Source organism: Onychostoma macrolepis, chromosome 12 (genome assembly GCF_012432095.1).
Source record: "Onychostoma macrolepis isolate SWU-2019 chromosome 12, ASM1243209v1, whole genome shotgun sequence".
Classification (NCBI taxonomy): Eukaryota; Metazoa; Chordata; class Actinopteri; order Cypriniformes; family Cyprinidae; genus Onychostoma; species Onychostoma macrolepis.
The window spans coordinates 1132501-1145000 of record NC_081166.1 but is presented as its reverse complement, the minus strand read 5'-3'; the positions used below and the strand labels follow the sequence as shown (position 1 = coordinate 1145000).

Here is a 12500-nt window from a genome sequence, read left to right as displayed (position 1 = left end):
TCATTTTTTTTAATGGCCAACTTAATATACTGTAAATCTGATCCACAATAATGTAGTGAAATAATGTAAATAACAGATAGCTGTGGTCCTGGATGCTGATTGGTTGATCTAGTATTTCAAAGATATAATCAAAGGCTAAACTACTTTGAGCTAAAATATTTACTTTTAAGATGTTTCAGTTATTTCACAACACATTCATACAATAAATAAAATATTAATAAAATATAATAAAATATTTCATATTTTTTGTGTTAAATTAAATTAAATTTTAATAAAAATCAAAAATATAAATTTATTCATTTAAAAAATATATAGATTTAATTTTAATTAATTTACTTTTTTCCCCATCAACCCATGAACCCCAGTTTTGGAAACCCTGTGCTTGTGCTTGAGTCAAAATAATGTGTTAATGAACATTTGTGTAAATGTTTTAGAAATGCAATAAAATTAAACACTCTTTTTTCTGTTTCTTTGTTTATTTCTCTTCTGGTTCCTCAAAGGTTGAAATTCCCAACATTCAGAAGCAAAGAAAACATTTAGCCAAACTGGTACTGGACATGGATTCTGCTCGCACACGGTGAGAAATACACACATTTATCTAGTTATCTAAACCGAGACAAACCCATAGACTTGCATTGTTTTACATGCAAAACTCTTTAGAATTACTACAGAATTGTTCATATTTCACCTCAAGAAGATATAATAACATATAATATTTTTACAGTTCAAATATAAAGTGCAACATGCAAAATGTAATTAAGATTTGAAACTGCACAATGTGCATGTTTAATTCAGTGACTTACATTGAGTTATAATCTTGCAAATTAAACTTGAGTAAAATGTATTAACCATTAGCAGTCTGATCAGATAAGATATTACTGCTGGTTCAGTCAAGTTAAACGCATTGCATTGTGGGAAACAGTAGCTCGTGCAGTGTGATTAGTTGTATGCTATACTAGGGGTGTGCGATATATATCGTCTGCGATAATATTGTAATTGTTGTTTTAACGATGTGCGATTCAAAACCCTTACAGAGTGCATGCATTACGTGATGAAGTCTAGACTAGTGCGCATTTAGAGTGCATTCTTTCACTGCATGATTCAGTCTATTAAAATACATTTAGAATGATCACAAATTCTAGACATGGGGAACAGAAAATGTATATATTTATACCACTTCATATGGTTAATTAATTTCACATGAAGAGTGCCGTTTTACAAATGTGATATTGATTTTTTTTTTTTTTTATAACAGTTCAATAAACAAGAAGTTAATTAAGAGACTTGTGTTATAGACACCATATTTCCTGTTTTTGTGCTATTTCGACAACAAAAAAAATAACAAGCGTTCCTGAATGAATCAACCGTTTAAATGATTCGGTTCAATCGCAATGATTCAGTGACTTGCTGCCACCTGCTGGCAGTTTTAATTTCACATTCAAAGTATATTTTATTATTTAAATATTTTCAAATATCAATGTTTTATGTTTAATACATCAATACATTATTTATGCATTTGTAGTACGTTAAATGCATTCATGTCTTGCCTTAAACAGTGTGTAAATACATCTAAACACCTCTTCAGACGCAGCTTCTGTGATTCCTCTGCATTGCAAAGATGAATTTTGTTGATGCTGATTTAATTTGCTTGGTAACAGCCCAAATGTCTCACTATTCTAATTCGCTGATTAATTTTAAGAATTTGACTCAAAAGATAAAGCACACTTTTAGAAATAATGGCTTTATAAAGGTAAAAATGCCTATAAAAGGTAAAAATCAATTTAAACTTATTGGAAAAGATTAATTTCTATCAGTGTGAACTGACCACACAGAATATGAAGAATGTCAAAAACTTTAGGACTCAGCTGTCCACGGTAGTCAGATATCAGCACAATAACACACTCAGCAAAATATCGTCTAATTATCGTTATCGATAAAATCCCAGAAAATATCAAGATATTTTTTGTCAATATCGCACACCCCTATACTGAACACTTTGTCAAATCTAGTAGGTGATTTAGTAGGCAAATGTGTTTTTATGAGCTGTTCTCTCCTCCCAACCTCTAGGTGGCACCAGTCGTCCAAATCCTCAACTCTGACTAATAAGGAAACGCCTACCGGGGCCAAAGCCGACGCCCTCAGGGAGGAGATGGAGGAGGCGGCCAATCGCATGGAGATCTGTCGAGTGGGTGGAGCTTCTCTCTCTCTCTATTATTTCATGCATATAGACCGGTGTCAAACTGCACCGCATTCATAATGCATATTGTAAACATGCAACATCGAAGCATCATGTTTCATGTCGGTGTTTTTCAGGATCAGCTCTCGGCGGACATGTATAGTTTCGTGGCCAAAGAAATTGACTATGCAAACTACTTCCAGACGGTGAGTGCTTTACTCCTTCAGATAAACAGCCTGCCTTTTTATCATTAATCTTTCTGTCGCTCTGTTCAGCTGATCGAGGTTCAGGCGGAGTACCACAGGAAGTCTTTGGAGTTGCTCCAGAACGTTCTGCCACAAATTAAAGCGCAACAGGGTGAGAATCATGAATCCAAAAAAGAAAGAACTGAATAAACCTAGAATCACAAGCAGATTGTAGGCATTGGATTGCTCTTGTTTTAGTATTATTATATATTAACTAATTATATATTACTTAATCATATATTATTATTAAATGTTATTGTATATTATTATATATTAACTAATTATATATTAATAATATATAATGTGTTAATAATATAATTAAATAATTTAATAGTTATTGAATTTTAATATTATATCATCATCTTAATATTATGTTATTATAATAATTCTATAATATTTTAATAATTAGAAGTATAATATTTTACAAATGTAATAATTGAATAATTATCATATAATTTACTATTAATATAATATTTATTTTAATATATATTATTATATAATATTTTAATAATTAGTATAATAATTTATTATAATATAATACAATAATAATTTAATAATTAAATCTTAGATCGTTTCATTTAATAATATATTTTATTTTAATATTATATATTATTATATAATATTGTAATAATGAAATTAATCATATTTCAGTATTATAATTTAATATTAATGCTATGCAATATTATATTATATTTTAATAATCTGATAAATAAGATATTATATAATTTATTATTATATAATATTTTATTCTAGTATTATGCATTATTATTAGTGCTGTCAAGCGATTAATCGCGATTAATCGCATCCAAAATAAAAGTTTTTGTTTACATAATATATGTATGTGTACTCCGTTTATTTATTATGTATATATAAATACACACACATACAGTATATATTTTGAAAATATTTACATGTGTATATACATTTATATTATTATATTTTATATTATATATAAATATATTTAATATATAAACAACATATTTTTCTTAAATATATACATGCATGTGTTTGTGTGTGTGTATGTATATGTATATATATATATATATATATATGTGTGTGTGTGTATATGCACATAATAAATATACACAGTACACTCTCATATTGTCACGCTTCACGGGGAGCCCAGGAAGCACAGAGACGAGGAATTTCACAAAACGAGTCTTTAATCATTAAATGGGGTACACAGAGCACAAGGAAGACATTCACGGACCGACAAACATGAACTGAATGGACTGGTGCTTTTAAACTAAGGATAACGAGGGAACTAAGGAGACACACCTGGGATCAAATCAATAATCAAGAACAGGAAAATAACCATATAAGGAAACTAAGGAAGGACAGGGGAAAAACAAAGAACAAGAAGTCCCAATCGCTGACACACATATTATGCAAACAAAAACTTTTATTTTGGATGCGATTAATCGTTTGACAGCACTAATTATTATATTATATTGTAATAATGATATAATATTTTAATGATCACAATCTAAACCCCAGCTGTAACTAAATGGCCTGTTTGGTGTTGTTTTGTCAGTAAAGCATGCGTGGTTTGTGTTTCAGAGTCGTGGGTGGAGAAGCCGTGTTACGGGAAACCGTTAGAGGAGCATCTGACTCTGAGCGGGAGAGAAATCGCTTTCCCCATCGAAGCATGTGTGACCATGCTGCTGGACTGCGGCCTACAGGAGGAGGTGAACATTCACTATCAACCTCACTGTGACTATAGTATAGGATACACTTACATATAAAATCTTTGAAATTTTCTGCATCTGTTTCCACCTCTGCATGAGTATAAATGCATTAACTGTATTAAAAGTGAGCATATTTTGTGTGTGTTTGTGTCAGGGTTTGTTTCGAGTCGCTCCTTCTGCCTCGAAGTTGAAGAAGCTGAAGGCGTCGCTGGACTGCGGCGTGCTGGACTTTCAGGAATATTCTGCAGATCCGCACGCCATCGCAGGTGAGATTCCCCTCCGCTTATATTTAACAATCAGCAAAGATAGCATGCAAAGTTTGCATTTAGAGCGCTCAAAAACACCATTAGATCAATGGGTTCTGTCAGCGCTTCGGCAGAGTAACGCTTTTTTTTGCAATGCAATAAAGCTAAGTTCAAAGGCCAATTTAAAATATTGTAGGGGAAGTTCACGCATCAATGAGTAATAAAGGAATAAGCTGCATTCTGATTACTTTTATGCCACTGATCAGGTTTTTATACATAGTTTGGGGTAACAAAGGGTTTTATAGGTTTGACTGAAATAATAATGCAAAAACTGACACTTTAAATCAATGTTTCAAACAGCAACAAAACAATTGAACAAAAAATGGTAACACTTTAGAATAGGGAACACTTATTCACTATTAACTATGACTTTTCCCTCAATAAATTCCTAATTTGCTGCTTATTAATAGTTAGTAAGGTAGTTGTTAAGTTTAGGTATTGGGTAGGATTAGGGACGTAGAATAAGGTCATGTAGAATAAGGCATTAATATGTGCTTAATTAGTACTAATAAATGGCTAATATTCTAGTAATATGCATGCTAATAAGTACCTAGTTAAGAGACCTTAAAATAAAGTGTTACCCAAAAAACAGATAAAGACAAAAAGATAATATCTAAACATGTATCAAATCCAAATGTAATAAAATTAATTTATGTGTGATGACAATTTCTTAGCTACTAAGGATTGTTACATAGGGCTATACAGGCATCTAGTGGCTACACAATGGTATTACAGATAATAAATTGTGCAAAATGTTTATCTTAACAGTCAATTTACAAATAATGCGTTCAGATTTGAGGAACTCGCAATGCGCTGAATCTCCACAAATTAGTGTCGTTACTATGACAACCAATTTGAATGTGACAAGAAACTGGTGTCTGAAAAGAAATTATATATATATATATATATATATACAAATATTATTTGGAAATGTATCAGTGTTGCTATTTAAGATTTAAGAGTTTACATAATCAGTTTTATGTTATTTTGTATGTAATCTTAAATTAACTTTGTTTGGGAGTGGGATGCGCCCATAGGGATAGCCAAAATGGCTAGAAATGGCCTGCTAACGATCACATGGTCGCTCCTGATTGCAGCTGAGCGTGTGTGTGTGTGTGTGTGTGTGTGTGTGCTGCGCAGGTGCTCTGAAATCATACCTGCGCGAGCTGCCCGAACCCCTGCTGACCTTTGACCTGTATGACGACTGGATTCAGGCGTCGAAGTGAGTGAACGTGACATTAACAGTAACAGTAATTGTTAGTGAGCTCGTGTAGTTATTCAGGAGTGTGTGTGTGTGTGTGTGTGTGTGTGTGTGTGTGTGTGTGTGTGTGTGACTGCAGTGTTGCGGATCAGGACAAGCGTCTGCAGGCGTTGTTATCGACCTGTGAGAAACTTCCTACAGCAAACAGCAACAACTTCAAGTGAGTCCAAATACAAATATTTATACTCCATATACAGTATAATATATAAAGGATTTTAGATTATGCATAAAGGCACATTTTTTTTAAATTGTTATAATTTTGTTTCATTTAGGTATCATTTATTTATGTATAGTGTATTAATATATAATTTAATGTAGTCATGTAATTCAAAAATAAATGTAAACAATTATATACATACATAATACAAATATATTATTTTATACATATATATATATATATGTGTGTGTGTGTGTGTGCGGCGTGTATATATGTATTTATGTATGTGTGTATATATATATATATATATATATATATATATATATATATATATATATATATATATATATATATATATATATATAGTATATTAGAATATTAAACAAATTGTTTAATGTGCATTTAATTTTAATATCTTATTTTAATATTTTGTGTGTGTGTGTGTATGTATGTATATATATATATATATATATATATATGACACATTAATTGTTATATAATTTTTACATTTAATGATTGTATATGTTTTATTTATATATAATTTATATAGTATATTAGTTTATAAGTTAATTTAATAGTTTAATTGAAAAAGTAAACAAAATTATGTAATATATGACCTATCTCCTTAAATTTTTACTAATTTAACAGTTTCATTTAACATGAATTAAACATTTCAATGAACATTTCTTTTAACATTAATTAAACTCATTTAACTTTTTTTTTCTTGTTTGATTTCCAGGTATTTAATCAAATTTCTTGCTAAGCTGAACGAGGATCAAGATTATAATAAAATGACGCCAGGAAACATTGCGATTGTTCTGGGGCCAAACCTGCTGTGGGCGCATACGGAGGGGTGAGCGATCACACACACACACACACACACACACTCACACACACACACACACACACACACAGGAAATGACATCACTGATGGAATGCATGTCTCACTGTCTCTCAGGAACATCACAGAGATGATGACCACAGTCTCGCTGCAGATCGTGGGGATCATTGAGCCCATTATCCAGCATGCTGACTGGTTCTTCCCCGGAGGTGAGATACACAGAGTGCTTATCATCGTTAACTAAAATTACAACCATAAAAAGCATTTTTGGTAACACTTTACAATAAGTTGTCATTTGTTAACATTAGTTAATGTATTAACTAACATGAACAAACAATGAAGAATGGCAAGGCAAGGCAAGTTTATTTATATAGCACATTTCATACACAGTGGTAATTCAAAGTGCTTTACATAAAAGGAAGTGAAATAGTCATTAAAAATAATAATAATCACAACAATAAAAACAAAGTGATTTAAAAATTGATTTAAAAAGAATTTAAAACATTTAAGAATAGAAAGTGATTATACATAGTGCAATTAGTTGGGATGTAGCACAGTGCTCATTCAACAAATGCACAGCTAAACAGATGAGTTTTGAGTCTGGATTTAAATGTGGCTAATGTTTTAGCACATCTGATCTCTTCTGGAAGCTGGTTCCAACTGCGGGTGTCATAATAGCTAAAAGTATTTATTATACAATGCATTTATTACACTATTTATTAATCTTTGTTATTGTTAGTTAATGAAAATATAGTTGTTCATTGTTTATTCATGTTAGTTCACAGTGCATGTTAACAAACACAACTTGTGATTTTAATAATGCATTAGTAAATGCTGAAATTAACATTAACTAAGATTAATAAATACTGGAGAAGTGTTGTTCAGTCTTAGTTCATGTTTACTAATGTTGTTAACTAGTGTTAACTAATGAACCTTATTGTAAAGTGTTACCACATTTTCTTACTTGAACCTTAAATAAAATTTAAAAAAATTTAAACTTGAAATAAAAACTTTTAGGTCAGCTAACCAAGGTAATTACTAAAATTACTAAATTTAAATAATAAATAGCTATAAAGGCATTTAAAAAAAAAAAATTGAGAAACACAACAAAATGACTAAAATCCCATTTCTTGAGTCTTTTTCAAATCTGAGATGTGAGCGATCGGTGCTAAAACACGGGGGTTTCATGACACTTTAACGGTTCTGTGTTGGCAGAGATCGAGTTTAACGTGACGGGAAACTACGGCAGTCCTGTTCACACCAACCACAACGCTAACTACAGCTCCATGCCCTCGCCGGACTTGGACCAATCAGATCGCAGGCAGCCGGACCAGAGCCGACGCCCACTCAGCGTTGCCACCGACAACATGATGCTGGAGTTCTACAAGAAAGACGGGTCCGCTTTACAGTATATGTTCATGTGCATGCGCTCCTCTCTTTGGGTTTGAATCACTGACGCTTCTGCTTTTCTTCCACTAATGCAGCATTAGGAAAATTCAGAGGTACGGTGAAGCTTCTGTCTCTTCCTGTTCTGTCCTGATTTCCTGCAAACCTGCTGATTCAATTCAGTTCAAGTTTATTTGTATGGTGCTTTTCATGATACAAATCATTGCAAAGCAGCTTTACAACAAATTTTAAGTTTTTACATTATATTTAGGAGTAGGTTATTAGTGGTGACTATGGCAGAAATGTACAGTAAAATCATGCAGTTAGTTACAAATTACACGTAATCAATCAGACGGTGAACACTATTAACTGCAATGATTATATGTTGCAATTAAACATTGCGATTAAGAAAAATTTGGTAGTTTTATATGTTAGCATCATCTGAGATTCTGAACACTGACATTGGTGACGTTGCATTATTGAAGTGACATGAATTCAGTGCAAATGGCAAATTAACGATGTTTAACGATGTAGTATCTGCCTTACTTCACTCAAAGTACGCCACTAAAGATTTTACTTACGTTTTTGAAAGAAGTCTCTTCTGCTCACCAAGACTGCATTTATTTGATCAAAAATACTGTAAAAATTGTGAAATATTATTAGAATGTAAAACAGCTGTTTCTATGTGAATAGCTGTTAAACTGTAATTTATTTCTGTGATGCGCAGCTGTATTTTCAGCATCATTACTGCAGTCTTCAGCGTCACATGATCTTCAGAAATCATTCTAATATGCTGATTTGCTGCTCAAGAAACATTTCTGATTATTATCAATGTTGAAAACAGTTGTGCTGCACAATATTTTTGTGGAAACTGTGATACATTTTATTTTTCGGGATTCACTGGAAACATTTTGTAACATTATAAATGTCTTTACTGTCACTTTTGATCAATTTAATGCGTCCTTGATGAATAAAAGTATTAATTTCCTTTAAAAAAAAATCTTACCGGCCTAAATGCTGCAGATGGGGTCATGTTTATGACGTGTGAGGGATGTGATTGGCTGTGCCTCTGCCCCGTTGCAGTATGGGAGTGCGAGTGATGGACACCTCCTGGGTTTCTCGGAGAGGCTCCTCCTCGTCTCGTAAGAGCTCCTCGACTCCGCCCAGCGTTCAGCTGCAGTCCTCTGATTCGCTGAACCCCGAGCAGATGGCCGATCTCTCCACCTCCCCCTCACAGACTCCGCCCCCCATCAGCGCCGATAGGACCAGGTAAACAGAGGCGACCAATAGGAATCTAATACACACGAGCTGATCTCGTCACGTGACTGCTGCTCGTTTCAGTTCAGCCAGATGAGGACATCGTGAATATTAATGTCATATTTGACCCTAGACCACAAACCCAGTCATAATGGTCAATTTTATGAAATTGAGATTCATACATCATCTGAAACCTGAATAAATAAGTTGATGTATGGTTTGTTAGGATCGGACAATATTTGTCTGAGATGCAACTATCTGAAAATCTGGAATCTGAGGGTGCAAAAAAATCTAAATATTGAGAAAATCACCTTTAAATTTGTTCAAATGAAGTTCTTAGCAATGCATATTATTAATCAAAAATGAAGTTTTGATATATTTACGGTAGGAAATTTACAAAATATCTTCATGGAACATGATCTTTACTTAATATCCTAATGATTTTTGGCATAAAAGAGAAATGTATAATTTTGACCCATACAATGTATTGTTGGCTATTGCTGCAAATATAGCTGTGCTGCTTATGACTGCTTTTGTGCTGCAGGGTCACATACTGTGTTATACAGTATATTACTTTTGAAAATCATCCAAAGCAGCTCAAAGTAAATATTTAAAGTGGAAGTTAAAGCAAAGAAAAATTCAGTTTTGATAATATCTGGCTGAATTGAAACTGTAGTTATTCCCCTCTCTTTCCTCTTTTCTGTTTTTAATTTCACCCAAAGATTAAAATTCAGTTATCAGAATCACATTATTCTGTCCCATTATTCACTGATAATCTTTCACTCTGCTGTAGTATATGACGACAGAATTTGCATTCCTGCATGAACTATTCTTTTATTTATTTTCTCTCCGTTTTGTTGACTGCGTGAATCCTTTTTATTTATCAGTATTTTAATATCCTCGATATCTCAGACCCTCTTGTATGTGAGACACTCAACATCACTCGCTCCTCCTGTATGTTCAGAGTCACTCTTGTTTCTGCTGATGAACGTAATTAGCATTATTTTAAAGGAATGCTTCGGGGTTCAAAACATACGCTCTGTCCATCACATTTGTGGCAAATTATACAGCATATCAGTCAAATCAGTTCAATTTAATTGTAAGTGTTACCTTGTGCTAAAATTAATTATTAATTGTAATTAATATGCATGAATATTATAATTATAAATATTTTTATTTATTTTATTTATGATTCATATTGATTCATATAATTAATACGTAAAATTATTACTTGATTTTATTATTATATGTAATAAATATTTAACAAATCAAGTATTAATTATAATATGAATCATAAATAATCGAAATTTAATTCAAATTAATCTATATTAATAAATGTACAATTAATGATTAATTATATTAATATTTATTCATGATATTAATACAATTGACTAACAATTATTTAATAATTGACAATTAAATCATTAAAGCTGAATAATTAATTATAATTAATTCATAATTAATAGACAAATAATAACAATAATGAGTCATTTATTGATATTTATGAATATGAATTAAGTATAATATATAATATTTAAGAATTAATTTATAGTTATTGATTATTATATTAATTATTAATTCATTGACTTAATTATAATGAATTAATAGCAGTGATTTTAATAGAAAGGATTATTAATTAATATATAATAATTGACAATTATTTAATAATTGACTGACTGTTAAATGATAATTGAATAACTGCAAAGAATGAGTTTAATTATAATTTATTCATAATTAATATTCATAACTATTAACAAATTAATGATTATATTAGTATTTATGAACATTAAAAAATTATTAATTATAATATTCATTAATAATTTACAATAATTTAATAATTGACTGACTGTTAAATAATAATTGAGGAATTTGCTAATATTTAATTATAATTAATAATATTCATACAATTTTAACAAACTGATTTTATGAGTATTTATGAACATTAAAAATTATTATTTATAATATTCATTAAAATTAATTATCAATTTATTGATTTAATTAGAGTTATCAGTAAATCATATCAGTAAATATTAAATACATTTTTAATAATGCCATGGTAATGACACAGATGTTGTTGATGGAGCTGAACGTATTGATCTCAGACAGTTTTACGTGTCAATCTTGCAAATTATTTTCAGCTTCGACGAGGCATCATCCAATCGCTGGGACCCCTGTCCCGTCTGTCCCTCCCCTGAGGAGGAGCGCCCGCCCCCTCCGTACCCGTTCTCTTTCCCCTCTTCCTCCTCCTCCTCCTCGTTCCCTCACCCTCGAGTGCGTCCCGAATGCGTTCCTCCCTCGGCGTTTAGCCGCTGGTCCGTGTTCAGTCCTCCTCCGCCTCCGCTCCTCCTCTCCTCCACCTCTCTAGACATCAACTTCAACCCCAAACCCTCCGAGCCCGTCTACATCAAACCCCCGCTGCTCCCCGCCGCTCCGCCGGGGGCCGCCTGCAGCCGAGAGAGAGGACTCAGAGTGCCTAGGTAACTACCACTAACCCACTAACTACCCGCTGGATCACTAAAGGCAAACTTGGGATTATACAGTGGTGGCCAAAATTATTACAAATGTAAATGTAAACTGCTATTTCCTACTGACACACTACAGCAAAAGATAGAAATAACTGACTTTAAACTTTTTTTTTTCTGGTGGAAATATAGTGTTCTAATAATTTTGGCCACTACTCCACTATACATGAAGCTTCTGATTGCAAATATTATTGTTCACCATCATGAAAACACTTAGCGCCCCCTAATGCTCACCGAATGCAATGCCCAACATTTTAATACACACAGTGTGAATTAAAAAATATATCGGTTTTCAGTACGGTAGCATTATCTTACATTAATTGCTGCTGCAGCTACTAAAACTGAAAATTTGCTTCAGACTTTCCCTCAAGTTCCCTGCGCTGCTTTACGCATTAAACTGAGCAAAAATCCCAGCTTTCTCTTTGCTTAAAGAACAGCTGCCACACTAACATAGATTACAGACCACTCACACACACGTTTATTTACTTGCCCCTTAAAGAAAACTTGTTGGTATCTACAAACACTTTACTTGATATTTATTTATTTATTTATTTATTTTATTTTATTTTTAGGGCACATTTATAAATAAATATTATTTGTATTTATTTAACTAACACCAAATAAAACTTTTTTTTTTTTTTGCATTAATTATAAATAAATAA

At 32.0% G+C, this 12500-nt stretch overlaps 1 protein-coding gene across 1 annotated transcript in view; it reads left to right on the top strand.

Annotated features, from left to right (window-relative positions):
* arhgap44b (Rho GTPase activating protein 44b) overlaps positions 1-12500 on the top strand; it is a 47558-nt gene that overhangs the window by 23625 nt on the left and 11433 nt on the right. Inside the window, 14 exon segments of the mRNA XM_058793274.1 lie at positions 501-577; positions 2068-2185; positions 2314-2382; positions 2452-2533; positions 3982-4109; positions 4264-4375; positions 5555-5636; positions 5755-5835; positions 6572-6685; positions 6791-6882; positions 7889-8069; positions 8158-8175; positions 9143-9328; positions 11455-11793. Coding sequence (XP_058649257.1) covers positions 501-577; positions 2068-2185; positions 2314-2382; positions 2452-2533; positions 3982-4109; positions 4264-4375; positions 5555-5636; positions 5755-5835; positions 6572-6685; positions 6791-6882; positions 7889-8069; positions 8158-8175; positions 9143-9328; positions 11455-11793 — 1679 coding nt within the window.